General features: G+C 37.6%; 1 protein-coding gene across 4 annotated transcripts in view; it reads left to right on the top strand.

Annotated features, from left to right (window-relative positions):
• The window catches only part of MAGI3 (membrane associated guanylate kinase, WW and PDZ domain containing 3), a 234645-nt gene that overhangs the window by 147443 nt on the left and 67844 nt on the right, over nt 1-19358 (top strand). For all 4 annotated transcript variants that reach the window (XM_032360936.1, XM_032360935.1, XM_032360937.1 and 1 more), the window contains exons 3-4: nt 11002-11121; nt 16247-16456. In XM_032360936.1, the coding sequence (XP_032216827.1) occupies nt 11002-11121; nt 16247-16456 (330 nt within the window). The remainder of the gene's footprint in view (nt 1-11001; nt 11122-16246; nt 16457-19358) is intronic.

Raw genomic sequence — 19358 nt, 5'->3', positions numbered from 1 at the left:
TATTTACAAATGAAGACCATATTCTAGGGCATAAAACAAGATTGAATAAATTTAAAAGAGTTTAAATCATATAAAATTGTATTCTGTGATCATAATGGAATTGCAAGAAATCACTTAACAGAAAATTATTTTGAAAATCTCTGATTATTTGGAAATTAAATAGCACACTTCTAAATAACCTGTGAGTTAAAGCCACAGGGAAAAATACAAAATATTACACATATCAATTAGCATGTCAGAACATAACAAACCCAACATACCAATTTGTGGAATGTTGCTACAATGGTGTTTAGAGGGAAATTTATAGTGTTAAATACTTAGAAAATAATAAAGATCTCAATCAGTGATCTAAACTTCTAGCGAAAGAAGAGCAAAGTAAAGAATCTAGCAAAAGAGCAAAATAAACCCAAATTAAGTAGAAGAAAGAAAATAAAGGTAAGTCAATAAACTAGAAAACAGAGACTAGAGTAATCCATGAAACCCAAAGTTGATTTTTTTCTGATCACTAAAACTGGTAAACTTCTAGCCATAGAAGGTAAAGAGAGAAAACATTGTTTAACATTATTAGGAACGAGAGAGATGGCATCATTAAAAATTCTACAGATGTTAAGTGGACAGTCAGAAATATTCTAAACAAACTGACAACAGTAAACTGAACTCAGATAAAATGGAAAAATTCCTTGGGGGAAAAAAACTACCAATATTCACTCAAGAAGAAATAGATGAGAGATGCCTGGCTCAGTCAGTTAAGCATCTGCTTTCAGCTCAGGCCATGATCCCACGGTCCTGGGATTGAGCCCTGAGTCAGATGCCCTGCTTGGTGGGGAGTCTGCATATCTCTCCCCGTCTGTCCCTCCTCATTTGTTCTCTGTCTGTCACTCCTTCTTAAATAAATAAAATCCTTAAAAATAAAGAGGAAATAGATGAGCTTAATAGTAGTTCTCAATCTGTTAAAGGAATTGAATTTGTAGTTTGTAATTTTCCCATTAAGAAAGCATCAGGCCCAAGATGGTACAGGTGAATTGTTCTGAATAGTTGAAGAAATAATATCAATTCTACACAGACTTTTTAAGAAAATAGAGGAGGAGGGAACTTCCCAACTCAGATCTGTGATCTGATCATTATCCTGATTCTAAAACCAGACAAGGACATTAAAAGAAAATAATATTAGACCACAATTTTTCATGGACATAGAACTTAAAACTCCTCAAAATATTTTAGCAAATTATATATATATATATATATATATATATATATTCTAAACAAACTGACATATATATATATATATATATATATATATATATATATATACACACACACACACACACACATAGCAATATGTAAGCAGGATAATAGATTATGACCAAGGGGTTGTGACAGGAAAGCAAGATTGGGATAACATTTGAAATTTATATTGTAATGGACTGGAAAAGAAAAACAAAACACATGATCTCCTCAAATAGATGCAGAAAAAAAAACACCTGACAAAATTCAACTCCCATTCATGGTAGAATCACTCTGAAAACTAGTCTGCCATTTATTATTTAGTGCCTCTTGACTTCAAGTTACTCTTTTTTGCCTGGGTATGATATTGCAACTTTCCTCCTTTGCCACCTGGTAGGTACAACATCAAATTATCTTGGGGCTGGCAGGAAGTATACTGGAGAAAGAAGAGTCATCTTTTCCTACTTCCAATGTGTCTTCTTCTTTTTGCTCCTGCCTGCAAAAGGACAGTCAGTTTCAGCAGTGCTCCAGCAATTTCCCACCTCACAGGCGGCTGCCTGAATTCCTCCAGTGCACCTGCTGACTTCCTTGCAGTTTCTTAATGAGTTTGATGGGCACCCCACATGGCTCCCCAGATTTCAACAATATTCCCTACAAGTGGTTTCCTACTGGGTTTCTGGCAAGTCCAGCCAGTGTCCCAGATGGTTTTCTAAGAAGTTCGAAACAGCTCCCACCACAGGCAGCTTACTGGTGAATTTCATCAGTACTCCAGCAGACTGTTCCTTGTCTGCCAGCCTTGACCCATCAACTATGAACCAGATCCGTCCCCAGGCTACGACCGCACCTTCTCAGAGAAGTCTGAATCCCAGAGTTGGGGAACATTCCTCTCTTCCACGTTTGTTCCTTATTTGAGTGTTCTCCCTCAGCTCTAGGGTGCTATTCTTTAAAGTTCTCTTTTATTTCCTCTTAGTTAATTCCTCGTAAATAGTTAATCATTTTTTGTATTAAGCTCTCCTTTTTCAAGTTACCATGTTTCTCTTACCTGTTTGGGTGCTGGTCAATACAGAATTAGTACTGGTAGTAGTCCTGGGAGACAAACCCTCTAAGAAGGAATTTTAGATTTGGTCTTGTTCTTCAGCTTGAGCCCAGTGCCATGTTCCTTCCACTGGAAATAGGGTGCTCGTAATTCATGACAAGAAGTGGCATCACAATTGAATGACAGTGTAAACTGGTTGATTGAGGTGAAGTGCTAGCTGAATCAAGTACCTTGGGAACCCAAATGGCAGCCCTCGACCTTTATGGCAGAAGAATAATGGCTACAAACACCATGGTGCAAAATGGCTTTTTCTGAGTGTACCAAGCACTTTAAAAATCTCCTGGTTTATTATTATTATTATTATAATTCAATAAAACAAAGCTATAAGTCTCAACACTTATATCTGTTATAGACATTTGCTGATAGAAAACATTAAAAGGGGACGCCTGGGTGGCTCAGTTGGTTGGGCAGCTGCCTTCGGCTCAGGTCATGATCCCAGCGTCCTGGGATCGAGTTCCACATCGGGCTCTGTGTTCGGCCGGGAGCCTGCTTCTCCCTCTGCCTCTGCTGCCACTCTGTCTGCCTGTGCTCGCTTGCACGTGCTCTCTCTCTCCCTCTCTCTCTCTCTCTGGCAAATCAATAAATAAAATCTTTAAAAACAAACAAACAAACAAACATTAAAAGGAAACATAAATACAAAAAAAAAGTTAAAAGTTTGAAAGATAAATCCACACATGTATCCTATTTGAAATTTTCACTCCTAAAATGAACTTGTAAAATACAAGAAGTATCACTTGTATTATTTGATAATTTTGACTTTGGTAACAAATATTCCAGACATTTAAAAAAATTTTCATATTACATTCATGCTCCTGAAATTATTGTGTGTCCAAAAGCATCTTCGGATTGGTCATTGGTCATTGGTCATTTGAGTAAGCTCACTTTCTTTTTAATGGTGAAAATATGTTGTCTCCTTGCCCCAATTTTGGTTTTGCCATTGATATCTATATTGCTTTTACTTCAGATTTTACACCAGTTACTGATTTCAGGTTGCAGTGTTCCACAACAACATTCGCTTCTCTACATTTCTTCTATTAAAGGATTTACAAAGCACTGAAACTCATAGCACATATTCAAACAGCGGAAAATGCCAAAGCTCATCGTTGGGTAGTATTCAAATAACATTCAGATCTGCCTTCAAGGTTAACATTACATAGAATCACACATCAGAACTGCCAATTTAAAGACTTATTTAGTTTTCAAAACCAGTGATTTTTGGAGAATACCACTCGTAGGATTTATATGAAGTATAAATGCATCTAACCGTGCTAATAGTGTATTTGCGAGAAAGACTCACCGTTAGCAGACAGGGCCTTGACCTCGCACTTGTAGCTCAGGGACAGCTGCAAGTGGATTGTGACTGCTGCTCTCCCACGTGCTTCTGTCCTGATGCCTGGAAATGTCGCCTTGACCATTCGGTTTCATTTGTCAGTATTTTCTGTTCTTTGCTTTCAGTTGGTATCTTTAGATTCCTTCAAATCAGTAACATCTCTATGTCAGATAATCAAGCTTTAATTCTCATAGGAGAATTATAATACTTTTCCCCCTCATTTTCTCTATCAACTGATTTTTCTGAGGATTTAGAAAAAGGAAATTGGCTGAGAGACTTCAAGGAGGAATGCCTACACGGAAACAGTAATGTAAATTGACTATAGCTCTCATCTAGGAGTTGGTGAGAATGTGAAGTATATTTACTTCGGGACATTTTCTTTTAAACATACACTTACCATATGACCCAGCGTTTCCACTCCTAGGTATTAACATAAATTTAAATATGTGTCTGCCCAAGGACTTGTAAGTTTATAGCTGCCTTATTTATAGTGTCCCAAATCTGGAACCATCCCAAATGTCCATCGATGGTGAATGCGTAATCAAATTTAGGTATATCTGTACAACAGAATACCACTTAGCAGTAAAAGAATGTTGAACCACAGCATGATAGATCTCAGAAGCATCATGCTAAGTGAAAGAGGCCAGGTACAAACCACTACTGGAATCAGTGTATGATTCTACTTATATGAGATTCTGTTAAACACAAAACTACAGTGACAGCTGATTAGCCACTGCCACAGGGACATAAGAAAACCTTTAGGAGTGATGAATCCCAAGACTTAAAGAATTGTACTGCTGGAATTAGTGAATTTGATTGTAGGTCAGTTATATCCAAATAGAGCGACCAACTAGATTCCCACAATTGTTTTCTTTTATATCATTAATAATTAGAAAATGAAAGTTTACAGAAAAATATTTACAATAGCATATAGGCATTTGAAATACCTAGAAAATAATCTCTAAAGAAGTGTAAAGACTTCTGCGAGATAAAATTAAGAGGTCATAAAGAAGATCTGAGTATACCGACCAATTTTTTTTGTTCCTGGATTAAAGATTCAATATGGTGAAGACAGGAGTTCTCCTCAAATTGATTAATAGATTCATTCTAATCCCATAAAAATTCCAGCATGTTTTGCCTCTTTCTCTGATTCCAGGTTTTATATGGAAGGGCTAAAAATAGAAAAAACAAAATAGGTGGACTTGTTCTACTCCATACCAAGATTTATCATGGCAATATAATAATTATAGCACCATTGGTAATGGTGCAGGAATGGTCAGTGGATAAACGGGATGGAGGAAGAAGCCCAGTAACACCCAGTTTTATGTAGACATTTCTATATGAGATTTCTATGATAGAAGTGACATGCCTGATGAGAAGGGGAGATAATCGATTTTTCATTAAGTGTGTTGAGTAGCCGTCTGGAAAAAAAAAGAAGTTGTGCTACTATCCCCCATCAGGCTGAAAAAGATCTGTTTTAGTGCACTAAAGTACCAGGTGTGAAAGGCAAATTTGTGATGCTTTTAACAAAGAATATAGAATATCTCCATCCTTAGGAAGGATTTCTTCAATAAGACACAGAATCATTAGCTATAAAGGGAAGGATTCATAAAGTTGAGTACAATAAAATGTAAAACTACTATCATTAAAGGACCATTAAAAAAGATGAGAAAAAATCAGAGTGGGAGAAGATACTGTCTGTTGTGCTACAACATTTGTTTCTGTAACACCAGTAAGTTCATATATGATTGGTAAGTAGGTGGGGTAATGATGTCAATTTAATGAAGGTAATATTGGTTCTTACTCCATTTTCCCCAGCAAGCTAATGTTTTGTGTTATTAAGTAGCAGTGAGTAAACAGAATATACAGAGTTGAATGTCTCATGTACCGTGCATGGTGCCCATTCACCTTGGTTTGGCCTCTGTTCTCAATTTAGACATGTGCTTTATCTTAAAAATCATTTATTGCACTTTTTGCCTTTTCTTCATTATTCAGTAGCTCCAACTCCCCTTATAACACTTTCTGTCAAGCTATCTTTTATTTTTTTTTTTAATTGTTATTTAAAGGGGCTCCTGGGTGGCTCAGTGGGTGAAAGCCTCTGCCTTCGGCTCAGTTCATAATCCCAGGGTCCTGGGATCGAGCCCCGCATCAGGCTCTCTGCTCAGCAGGAAGCCTACTTCCCCCTCTCTCTCTGCCTGCCTCTCTGCCTACTTGTGATCTCTGTCAAATAAATAAATAAAATCTTTTAAAAAAATTGTTATTTAAAGACAAAGTATTTTATTTACTCTGGTATTTTTATTAGGAATTTAAAATATCTTTTTAAAACTGCCCTAGTATTTTTAACTGGGGTCATTAGTGATTTTGCTAGGCTCTGGTTACAAAGTTGCAACAGGTTTTGAGAAGTCAAACCTAATGTATTTTCTCTGTAAGCTCTACTTTTTGGGGAACACAGTTTTACAGAAAGTACTGTTTCTAGAAAGTACTTTTTAAAATTTTTTATATTTTTTTATTAACATATAATGTATTAGCCCCAGGGGTACAGGTCTGTTTATCGCCATGTTTACACTTCACAGTGCTCGTCATATCACATACCTACCTCAGTGTCATAATCCAACCACCCTCTCCCTATAGAAAGTATTTTTTAAAAAAGATTTATTTATTCGTTGTAGAGAGCGAGCACAAGTGGGAGGGGCAGAGGGAAAGGAAGAGAGAATTTTTTTTTTAAAGATTTTATTTATTTATTTGACAGATTATAAGTAGGCAGAGAGGCAGGCAGAGAGAGAGGAGGAAGCAGGCTCCCTGCTGAGCAGAAAGCCCAATGTGGGGCTCGATCCCAGGACCCTCAGGTCCCAGGACCTGAGCCGAAGGCAGAGGCTTTAACCCACTGAGCCACCCAGGCGCCCCAGGAAGAGAGAATCTTAATCAGTGAGCACTGATTATACTTAAACACTGAGCACAGTACCTGCCACAGGTCTGGAGACCATGACCTAGGCCGAAACTAAGAGTTGGTTGCCCAACTGACTGTGCTACCCAGGCTCCCCCTTATTTCACATTTTTGTAGAAACTCTCCCTTTGCAACATATATCTGGCAAAGGACTGAAGTGCTTTATCAATACTAAGCCACAGTTATTTCACACTTTAACTTACTGTCTGCAGTTATATTGTATCTTACAGAAGATGGAATCTTTTGATTTGATTTTATTTCTTTTTAAAGATTTTATTTACTTATTTGACAGAGATCACAAGTAGGCAGAGAGGCAGGCAGAGAGAGAGAGGGGAGAAAGCAGGCTCCCTGCCAAGCAGAGAGCCCAATGCAGGACTCGATCCCAGGACCCTGAGATCATGAGCTGAGCCGAAGGCAGAGGCTTAACCCACTGAGCCACCCAGGTGCCCGAATCTTTTGATTTTAATTGCCAGGTTTTTTTTTTCTTTTTTTAGTGATAAAATAGCAGTGCATTTTGGAAGCTGTTAATTACTTAGATTTGATAAAGTACTATAGTAAAGAACTACAAATCAAGTTTTAGAAGACAGACACCCCAACAGAGAAGTGGCAAAAGCCTTGAACAGTCACTTCACAACAGAAGAAATCTCTATGGCTAATAAATACTTGAAAAAGAGTGTGTGATGCCATAAATCAGTTGCACGTTAAATACACAGTGAGATGCCTTCACATGGTGGTGGAAGTTTAAAAACCTGACTACAAGTGTTAATGTGGACATAAAAGGATGCATATGGCATGATTCCGTTCATATGAAGTTACAAAAGAGGCAAAACTAAGCTGTGGGAATGCATTATGTAATTGGTAAAACAAAAAACATTTTAAAGAAGAATGGAAATCAACATCACAAATATCAAGATTGTGGGTACTTTTGGTGGTGGAGGAAGGAGAGATTATTGCAGGTGTACAAGGGGGCTTTTGGTCTCCTGGTGATACTCTGCTTCTTTACTTGGGTGGGTTTGCTTTATTATTACTTGTTAAACTTTACATATATGTCTTATGTACCTGTCTGTATATTTCAGGATAAAACACAAAAAGGGGAATGATCAGTTACATCAAATGTTGCTGCTAGGTTAGGTATTATGAGGACTGAGATTTGAGTATTGGGCTAAGCAAAGTGGAAACCTTTGATGAACACAGCACATTGTCTCAGTGGAGTGGTGGGACAGTGATCTGATTGGATTGGGCTCGAGAAACAGGGAGAAAAGAGGAGTTGGAGACCATGAGTAAACAGAACTTGGAGGAATTTTTATGTAAAAAGAAATATAGTAGGGACTGGAGGTGATATAGAAAGCTTTACATTAAATATATAGAGTATCAGGAGAATATCAAGATAAATTTTCTGGAACGCTGAAGGCAATAGGGTAGGGTAGATGTAAGGCGAGAACTTTTTATATGTATGGGATTACCCATTTTTGGAGAGAGGATGTGAAAATTTGTAAAACCTACATTGGTAGAGAATTAACATTTAAGCCCTTTTTAAGTCTTGGAAATATATGTATGTGTGTCACACAGAACATTTCATATCTGCTAATGGAAAGAATCATGAACATCATCTTGCTTAACACCACTTTGTAGAAAGAGAATGAGGCTCAGAGAGATTAAGTGCTTGCTTAAAATTGTACCATTACTAGCAATCCCCGACTAAAACAGAGTAGCTTGCCCCTCGGATCAGTGCTCTTTTTATAGTATTATCTATAATACAGTTTGCTCTTAAATCGGGTTTTTCAGGTTTTATATAATCAGGATATTTCATAGTGGAGTTTATTTGGATAATATTTCTATTAGCCTTTGTTGCATAACAAATCACCCCAGAACTTAATGGCTTAAAATAAGCATCATGTATTATTTCTCATGAGTCTGTGAGTTAGATGAGCTCAACTGGGATCACTCATGTGCCGCAGTCATTGGCACCTTCACTGGAGTTAGAGGGGCTAAGATGGCCTCACTTACATGGCTAGAACCTTGGTGCTATTTGTTGGCTGGGGCTCTCTCATCATAGTGTAACCTGGACTTCCATACTTGGTGGTGGAACCATTCCAAGAAAGCAAAGATGGAAGTCTAGACTCCTGAACCCATACATCCTCACATCCTCTGCATTAAATTTTTCAAAGCAAATCATAAATCCAGTCCAGATTTCAGATGAAGCAGCAAGCTGCCCCATCTCTTCATAAGAGGAGGCACAAAATATTGTGGCCATGTTTTCCTATCTATCATAGATAATTATAAATTTTAGTCATTAAATTTATTTTCCAATGTTAATTTTTAGTTAATATGAAGCTAAAAGCTATGGATTTGGGGAATCTAACAATGTAGTTTAGCCAGTGCATGAGAAAACAGATTTGACAATGACAAAAATATCTTAACAAAAGAAAGTTCTGTTTCGAGCTTTTTTATCCTTTGTGATATAAAACAGATAAAAGAAATGCTCATTTTTTTAATAAAAAGTTGGGTAAGAACAAGGGGAAAAACTTACTGAATATAATCTCTGTTGCTTATAGTATTGGCTAAATCATTTTCTAAGATTGTTACTGTTAATGTTTTATTGTCTTTGTGGATTTTTTTCATGTTACAGAATATAATAGAATGTAATACAACTAAAAAGAGCAATGAATAATTTTCCATTAATTATAATAGTGTATTAACACACATATATATAATATGTAACATTATTTCCAGATACTGTGCCAATTATATTTGTGTAAATTTTCATGTAATTTACTTGACAACTGTCTATATTGAGTACCTACTATGATTTCACGGTGTTAAGACTTGGGACAGTTATTCTGAACCATGTAGACATGATTCTTTCATGTTCCATCCCGGGAAGGAATCAGGGAAGGTTCTCTAAAGAAACTTCTTAAGCCAGGATGTAAAGGATGAGTAGATAGATGTTAGCTGAGGCAAGAGTGGGAAAGGGAAGAGGAAGTCTTCCAGGGAAAGGGACGACTTGGACAAAGTCCTTGTGGAGGTAAGCAAGTTCAAGAAACATTAAAAGAACTAAAAAACAGTCCCCCAAACAAAAGAAAAATCAATTATGGCTAAAGCCTAGAATGTGAAAGGGGTGAGGCAAGAAAGAACCTGAAAAGGATTTTCATGCCGAAGATCATAGGAAACCTTTGATAGAGATTTTTTTGTTCAGATCTTTATTTTGGAGAAGTCACTGGCTGCAGTTCGGGTAAGGGACATAGCCGGGGAAGAGTAAGTGTTGACCCTATGATACCAACATTACAGACCGTACGTAGTGCTATGAATTAGGTGAGTGTGAGAATGAAGAAAAGTGTATAAATCCTAGACATATTGAAGAGATTGAATCAACCCGATTTACTGACCAGATGTGGAGTGGAGAGAGGAACCCAGGATGGCAGACTCTCTGCCCTCTGGCATGGAGTGCCATTAACGACTAGGGAGCATACGTGGAGGAACAGTTTTGAGAAGGCATTGTTGTGCAGGATTTGCTACAATATCCCAAATCTGTTTTGAGGCTAAACCCTTGGGTCTCTTCTTTGTATTCTCTACTATTTGACATAATGTTTTCAGTATCCGTTCACAAAAATGTGGGTTCATATTCAGGAAAACTCAGTCACATGTAGCAGTGCTGCCATAACCTGACTTTATACTTCTGATCTGAAAGATTTTACTTTAGTGTGAATTCCTTGATAGGAATTTGCTATTCTGTTGCCATAGTGTATTTCATTAAATAATGTACTTCTTAAATTTTTGAAATTACTTAAAGAGAATAATGGCTAAGAAGCAATATGTGAGTACCTATCTTAAGCCTTAAGCCTTTTATTCATTAAACTAAAATAATCTCATAATTAATATTTGTCCAAATTTTAAAACTTAAGTATGTTAAAAGAACTTCTAAAAATTGTTTGTTTTGATTTATACCAGAAAAAAATACACAAGGTAGCTTGATAAAAATGAAATCTGTATACACCTGAAACTAATATTGTATGTCAACTATACTTAAATTTTTAAAAAAAGAATAACCATGTCCCACAAAATATGAAGTCTTATCATTTGTGGATTTCTCTTTCCTTCAGATGTTAAGTGGTGATAATTGAGGTGATAGAAAGTTAGCTTCCTTTGACAGTAGAAATCTGTTAGTCTTTGTAGTTTGAATTTCATAGCTATCTGTAGATTATATTAAAGTATATTTAGTCATCCTATATTATTGTCCTACTTTCACCTAAAAACATTGCTTAAAATTTTCTGATCCTCATTCTACAAGGTACCATATATTCAGTAGTGTGTTTTCTCCCATGTGTTCTCTATGGACTGTATTTTCTATTCTCACTATTTTGTAAGTTTAAAGCAACCTGTTTTTTTTTCTTTTTTTTTTCCCCTTAGGCACTACAAGGGCCCCCAGGGATGGGGAAGTACCAGGGGTGGACTATAATTTCATTTCTGTTGAACAGTTCAAAGCACTGGAAGAGAGTGGAGCACTATTAGAAAGTGGAACGTATGATGGTATGTCCCCAAATACTAACAACAGCAGCAACCCAGGAAACTATCTAAATGGCTGGAATTGCTTCGAAGGGAATTTGATTAGTAAAGTACCATTTTTTTTTTAAAGTTGTTTTCTCTTCGTCTTTGGGAACATTTTCTTTTTGTGAGCCGTATGTAATTTACAACCTAAAATGGGATTAAATAGTAAGCAGAAGCATTCCATCATATTATAAAGCTGATTGTGAAGAATATACTGAAAGCCTTCAAACCAGACAGTTTGCATATTTTGTAGTAATTCATATTCATCATATGAACTCAACAAGTGTTTGTTGTTTGCTTTCTATTTGTGGTTAGGATTCCAAATGCTGTGCACTTTAAATAATCTATAGTGTGGCTCTCTTGGAGAAAAGAGAATATAGATTGGGGGGAAAACAACAAAAATGGAATAATTGGTTTTCTTTTCATATCTCTTCTCTACTCATTTCTGGGAAGTAGAGACTTACTCAGTTTCAATTTTTAAATGATGCTGTGTTCCATCCTCTGTTCTCCCTTCCCTGGCACGCTTGTCCACTCCCATAGCACGCTGTACTTCTCCGTCATTGCTTTCTTGTGCAGTGATAGTGGCCTTTTCCACAAACCTTATGGGAAAACCATATCACGTCTTTCTTAGTAGTATCTTTTTTTTTTAAGATTTTATTTATTTATTTGACAGAGAGAGATCACAAGTAGGCAGAGAGGCAGGCAGAGAGAGAGAGGAGGAAGCAGGCTCCCTGCTGAGCAGAGAGCCCAATGCGGGACTCGATCCCAGGACCCTGAGATCATGACCTGAGCCGAAGGCAGCGGCCTAACCCACTGAGCCACCCAGGCGCCCTCTTGGTAGTATCTTAATGCCTGGAGATGGTTTAGTAGTGTTCAATAAACACTAACCTTGTATTCCACATATCCAAGTCTGCACTGGTGTTCTAGCCAAAAGAATAATTCTTTGTAATTTCTCTTTAGCTGGACCCTGGGCTCAAAATGGTGGAGTCATCATTTACTCCTTCCCTCTCCTTGGAGTTCCCATCTGTCTGTCACCAAATCTGGTCATTTCTTTCTCTGTAACAGCTTTCATGATGCCTTTCTTTTCACTCACACCTCCTCACAGGCTCCGGACAAGCTCAGGTCTGGGCTACTGCGGCCGTGCCTTCCCTCTGTCCAACCCACCTGCCCATTGCTGTCATGCTTGTCTCCCCCCAGTGCTGCCCGGCTCGTGTCTGTCCTCTTCAGAGTCTCCCGAGATCTCCTTTTTGCCTGCTTATGTATGCTGTGGTTTGTCTGCATTCTCACAAAATGTGTCTTGTGTGCATGCATGTATTATTCACATCAGGACTGTGCTCTCGATCTCATCCAGTTTTTAACCGTTCTCCATTATTTCAGTGTTTCTTAGATTCATTCATGACACTGTCCTATATTTACATGTAATCATTGCCTTTTAACCACTGCACAGTGCTCTGCTGCCTTCTACTGAACCCCTCTTCTAGTAACTGACTTCCAGATTGCTACCACAGATAGAGCCGCAGCATTCTCCTCCTCTAGACCTGTGTGAGGATGTCTCCTACCCAGGGGCAGAATTGTCGGGTTATAAGCTCTGCGAGTACTTAGTCTGATGAAGGAGTCGCGGCAGCTGCGCTACTGCCTTCCCGCGAGCCTTGCTTGGGGGCTGGGTTCCTGTAGCACTAGAGGAAGGATTTCATGTCCTCACTGGCCTGCTCTTTCATTTGGCCAATCTGAAGCTTGTGGAGTGGGAGCTCCTTTTAATTCTAGCTTCTCTGGTAGTCAGAGAGTTGGAGTACCTTTTTATATGCTTGTTGGTGTTTTGGACTTCTGCAAGTTGTCTTTTCATTTGTGTCGTATATTTTTTTTTAAAGTGTGATCTCAATCCACATTCCAATTTATGGACTTTCCTCAGATAGTTAGGTATTTATTTAGATGTTAATTCCTTATTGGACACAGATATTTTCTCCTGTTTTATCACTTCATATGCTTGTCCGTTTGTCTCTTTGTTAAGCAGAAATCCTTAATTTTTGTATGTCAGATTTATCACTGTTTTTCTTAGGATTTGTGCTTTTGAAGTTTTGTTGAAGAAGTCCTGCTCTGTCCCTAGATCACAAAGGCATTTTCCTTCATTTTTCTCTGTTAAGTATAAGAACATGGGAGATGACAAAGTGGCATATTACATATTATTAATTGCTATGTGCTAAATTTAAAGGAAATGCAAATTGAGGTAGACCATTTCACACCCATAAGATTGACAGAAATTTTAAAGTCTGATAATTGTGGGAAGAGGAAACTCCTGTATACTAGTGGCAAGAGTATAAAATGATACAATCCCTTTGGGGTGCATCTTGGCAATAGCTAGTAAATTTGAAGATGCACTTAACTCTTACCCAGAAGTTCCCTTTCTGGAAGCCTGCTCTAGAGAAATCTTTATCTGTGTGCCTACATAGTCACATGCCAGCACAGTTATTACAGCATTATTTGAAATAGGGAGAGAATGGAAACAGCTCTGTTTTAGTAGGGGAATTCATAATATTTACTTTAACTTGTTCATGAAAATGGACTATTATACAGCAATTAAATAAACTTGAATCTACATATATGAACAGGAACAAGTCTTAGAAATATAATTGTATAAAAGGAAAGTTATCAAAGAATACAGTACAGCATACTGTTTATAAAAATATATGAAACGTTAGAAAAACCTTTATGAACCTTTAATGAAAACAATGGTATTTACATATTATGTATGCATATACATTCATCCTAATTGTACACAATGTGCAGGGAAATGACACATACCAACTTCAGGAAAACTCAGGGAGAGCATGGGAAGGACTGACAGGAAGTTAGGAAAGTTAAATAAATAAATAAATAAATAAGTTTCTAATATAATTATCTGTGATTTTATATGTATTTAAAATATTTGATAGTTGGTAGTTCTATTTGAAAAATAAAAAAAAAAACCTTCAGAAAAGAAAAAAGAGGCAGGAAAAAAAACTCTCCAAAACAGTTTCAAAAAGATGAAAACCTTTTTCTGTCATTAACTATAGTCAAGATTCACAGACCATGTCATTTTTATGCCTTGCTGTGTCTCAAATCTTGATATTTACCAACAACTCAAGAAAAATACTCAATTTCCTTATAAGCAATGCTAGTATTCTTTAAGTCCAATAATTATGTTTAAATAAGGAAGTGCCAGAATTTATTATGAAGTCCTAAAATCTTAATGATCATGGTGGCAATCAAAATATCCTTAATTTGTCTGATTTCACCCTAGAAGACAGGTAAACATCCTAGAGTGAGATAATAATTACTAAGACTACACAATAAAACATGTGTCTAATGTTGCTACTAAAACTACCATCCTTAGGGAAGGAGGATTTTTGATTTTTATCATGGAATGTCCAGATTCCTGGGTAACATGATCGTTGGACACAATGCAGGAAAAATTGAGATCCTGGAGCATCCTGTTCCCCAACCAGACCTCTCTTTGGAATATTTCTGGGTCCTCCATCCCAGAGAAGTATGAGCTGGCCTCTTTTTTTTTTTTTTTTTTAATTTTATTTATTTATCAGAGAGAGAGAGGGGGAGAGAGCGAGCACAGGCAGACAGAATGGTAGGCAGAGGCAGAGGGAGAAGCAGGCTCCCTGCTGAGCAAGGAGCCTGATGTGGGACTCCATCCCAGGACGCTGGGATCATGACCTGAGCTGAAGGCAGCTGCTTAACCAACTGAGCCACCCAGGCGTCCCTGAGCTGGCCTCTTTACTGGGTCCTTGTTTTACTCTGGGCTAGAAAGTTTGCAGACACCCTCTGAGTCTGTTTAATACAAATCTTTGCATCCATCTGCCTGATGGGTAACTCCATTTCAAATGTGGACTTGGGAGCAGTGGATTACTTGAGTGGGGAGAGAGGCAAGATGTAGCTGAAAAATTTTTTGGTGTGATTTCATTGTTTTGTCTTGAATATTTTAATGACAATCACCACCCAAACAAAGTCAGATGTCCAAAGAATTTATCTTAATGCTTTTCCCACAAGGCACACATGGCTCAAGGTAAATTGATTTGTAGATTTGCCTCTGTATGGTGGTGAACAACCTATGCTTTTTTTCATCAGAGACAAATAATTCATTATATACCCCATTAATTTATTTTATGTGATGAGCATCTTAACTGCCTCTTTAGGAGTCCAAGAATTTGATTAGAAGGTGTGATTTTAAAAATAAATAAATGAAAGAAGAGTGTGAATATTTTATTCCCTAACTATATCTTTCGATAGCATTAGCATAGTGGCTGATAAAAGGTAGAAACTAGCAGGAGCCACAGATTGTTAATGTAGCTGGAACTTTCGAGTGGTTTTCCATTGTATTTGGCTCCCTACTGGGAACTGCATGACGAATTAAGATACTCAGTTGTTTTCATCCTACTCTGGAACATTTATTTTTACTGCGAAAATTCCTGATCTTCAAGACTTAGAATATTAAAGTATTTCTTGCTTTCCTGAGAGTAAGCCAATATTGAATTATGCTAATAATGTCTCTATTTGTTCAATAAATTGTCAAATAAAATAATTAGAATGCTCAAAGAACCTAAAAATTACTTTTATATAAACAGCCTACATTTCAGCACACACTGGTTCTTAGCTTTATCCTTTACCCACATATTTCCTCATTTTACCAAAATAGTTCATTATGTTACACATCAGAATGAAATTACTTGAGTTCGTTTTCTCTTCTTTTACTCCCACTTCTTATGCCAGTTAGTCTTACATGAGAGCATTGATGCATTTAAATTCACAAATCAGGCCCTAATTTAGAGCCCATGCAAATCAAGCCCTGTAGGAATAAATAATCTGTGTATATAAAGTCAAGTTCCTATCCTTAGTACAAATAGTATTAAGAAGTTAGCGTTAGAATGTACATGGTGAAGGACATTTGAGAAATTAGTTCTTCTGTTTTCTCCCTCCTCCACTCCCAGGAAGAAGTGTTTGGGTTTCCTTTTGGCCATTCAGAAACCTTGGTATGAAACAGCAGGGCAGAGACATGGGATCGTTTTGTTCTGCCTCTCAGTTCAACATCAGTCCTTTCAGCTGCCTATTTTGTCCATTTCAGGAAACTTCTATGGAACTCCCAAGCCTCCAGCAGAACCCAGCCCTTTCCAGCCAGATCCCGTTGATCAGGTCCTCTTCGATAATGAGTTTGACACAGAATCCCAAAGAAAACGAACTACATCTGTCAGCAAGATGGAAAGAATGGACAGCTCTCTACCTGAAGAGGAAGAGGACGAGGACAAGGATGCTGTCAATGGCAGTGGAACTGCAGGTTTGTAAATAGATGAGCAACTTCTCATTGATCTTCCGGGTTGGCTTGAACAGGACACGGACCTGGAAGCAGTAGAATCTCTCCCAAAGCATGTGTAGAGCAAGTGACGTGGTTCTAAGTATTTGTAAAAGGTTGTGTGTGGAATGAAGTGTGTCTCTGTCAACCGTCTTACAAGCTGAGGTGAGGTTGCACCAAGTGGCAGTTGTGATCAGTCCGTGATAAGCTATCATTAGAAATAACGTAACCTGCCATGATCCCACTGCTTGAAAGATTTGAGGTTCTGGGAGATGAGAATCTGGTTGGTCTACATTGTACTTTACAGGGTATGAACAAAATACAGTTTTAAGATACAGGCTTCAACTAAAAACATGCCAGTAAAAATTATCTGGAAGATATGTTAGCACTATGTTGAGTTTAAATTCTGAACCACTAAAAAAAAAAAAAAATTTCTTTTTCCAGACCTCTCTTATTTTTCACTAAATGCAAAACCAACAGAAATTTAGTGGTGAAGAATCTTCCTTCAAGTACCCCTTAAAAAATGCAGTGGTTGCTTGGAAGACTCTTACCCTTCTAATTGAGCTTATAAGTAGGAAGCTACAGAAACTCAGCAGAACTAATTCTGGGCTGTTTATTATAATATGTTTATTCAAAACGCTACAAGATGAGCTTCACAAGGGCTGGAAGTTTTGCTTGTTTTGTTCATTGCTCTAATCCTCACACCGTAAACAGTGCCTGGCACAAAGTAGGAACAAAGAAAAATATTTCCTTGATACCCAATAAATGGATGAATTGGATAACATCCCCAAATTTGCAGAACCCATTACCATATTATTTTCCCAAAGCATCAGTGTTTTCTTTCATCAGCTACTAAAATTTACCGTCTTAATATGTCCATTTGTGTCATGCTGTGGAGTGTGAGTCCTGTCTTACAGTCCTAACATCTCACATAGCTACGCCACATAATATGTTTGATGTTAAATTAATTACCCCAGTATACTTGGGTGTAGAGACTGAAAAGAGACCTGAAAAGGTTTAGGTGAATTCAGTCTAATTCTTTACCGACGTTTAGTTAAGGGAAATCATCACACAGTACAGCCATTTGATGTTGATATCAGCTTTGTTCTCCCACCAAGTGAATGAAATCTGTTAACATTTTTAAATGTTTAAGACTGGGATTAGAGACCATAAATCTGTCCCAAAGTGGAAATTTACATATTCTCATTTGGGGCAGGGCGGGGGCGGGTGTTCTCTTTTTACTTCCTATTGCAGAGCTTCTCAGTGACCACTGCAGTTTCTTCCGAAGGAATCCTCTCTGTGATCTGCATAGCTTTGTGTTTGTCTTGTAAACTTGTGGTTAAACCAGAGGTTACTAACTTTTGCTGGTGATATTTAAAGGGCAAGTATCCAAGAGTGGGAGGCAGTTTGTATTGTGTGTGGGCACTTCCGCTGGATTATATATTTCTTTGTAAGAGAAAATATCCACCCTATTTAACGAAAAGCAACAAAAACACAAATACAGGACTAAAAGCCCTTGGTCTTTTCTGAATAAGTACGAACTCTAGTTGTTAACTTACTGAAAGCTGTGGAAATGTGCTTTGTGTGTTGCTTTTGAGGACTAGAATTCCTGCCTTGAAAAATCAGAAAATTGTTGGTGATGGAAGGGGTGAGGAGATAGTTGAAGAATAATTTGTATACACCGGTATGTGTATTATTTTATATCTTGCTGAAGAATTCATGTGAGAATGCTAATATGCCCACATAGGAAGACATATGTTATACAATAATGCTAAAACTTTTTTCCAAGTGTCGCTTGTTACATATACAGTATTTTCAAGTCATTGGCTATTAAGAAACTCTCTCACACAGTCACCTCAACTGTGTTCAGACAAGTATGAGAGATCATATAGTTGCATTTGTTTTCCTCCAACATACTTCTGTCTCAAGATTGTGACTCCCTTCCAGACTGATTTACAGATTGGGTGCCTTTTAATTTCTGTCACTTTTTTCCGCCTGGAGAATGAATCGTGTGTTTTATTCTAGCTACGCATTCAACAAATAGTTACTGAGCACCTGCCAGGCCACTAAGTGGTAGGCATTTTTCTAACAGTTAGGAATAAAGCACTGAACAAAACAGACAAAAACTCCTGTCTTCATGAACTTTGCCTTCTAGTGGGAGAGAAAGAATTATCCAACATGAATCAATGACATATGGCATATTAGAGAGTGCTAATGAGAAAAAGCAGAGGAGGAGAAGGATAAAAAGTGGTGGTGGCCAAAGTTTGTGATTTTAGGTAGAATAGCAGGAAAGATCTCACTGAGAAGAGGACTTTGAAAGAAGTGATGGTGTAAACTCAAAATATCTGGGAGGAGAACATTCCAGCCAGAGGGAATTTTAAGTACAACTGCCTTGAGGTGGGAGCATGCCTGGAATATTCAGACAAAGGCAAGGAAACCAATGTAGTTGGATTCAATGTGGACAATGCATTATATGTGGTTGGAGCAGAGGGATGGAATGAAATAGAACAACGAGCAATGAGATCAGTCGGATGGTGATTGGGGGCGTGTGGAAATGCATATTATGTAGGATCTTATAAGTCGTCGGAAGAATTTTGCTTTTTAAAAAAAGAATTCTGCTTTTTATTCTGAGATGAGAAAGCTTGAAGGGGTTTTGAGTAGAAGAGTACCACGATAAAACAGATTTTAAGAGGCTCATTCTGGCTACTGAATTGAAAACAGGCAGTAGGAGGGCAGGCATAAACAGCGATACTAGGTAAGAGGTTATTGCAGTAATTTACACGAGAAATAGTGGTTTGGACCAGATGAAAGCGTGACAGGGAAGTGGCCTGAGCCAGTAACATTTGCTGAGACTGGATTTGAGGTCTGAGAGCACGGGGTCAAAGAT

This window comes from Mustela erminea, chromosome 10, assembly GCF_009829155.1.
Source record: "Mustela erminea isolate mMusErm1 chromosome 10, mMusErm1.Pri, whole genome shotgun sequence".
NCBI lineage: Eukaryota > Metazoa > Chordata > Mammalia > Carnivora > Mustelidae > Mustela > Mustela erminea.
The sequence above is the reverse complement of the archived record's forward strand: the minus strand, read 5'-3'. Positions and strand labels throughout refer to the sequence as shown.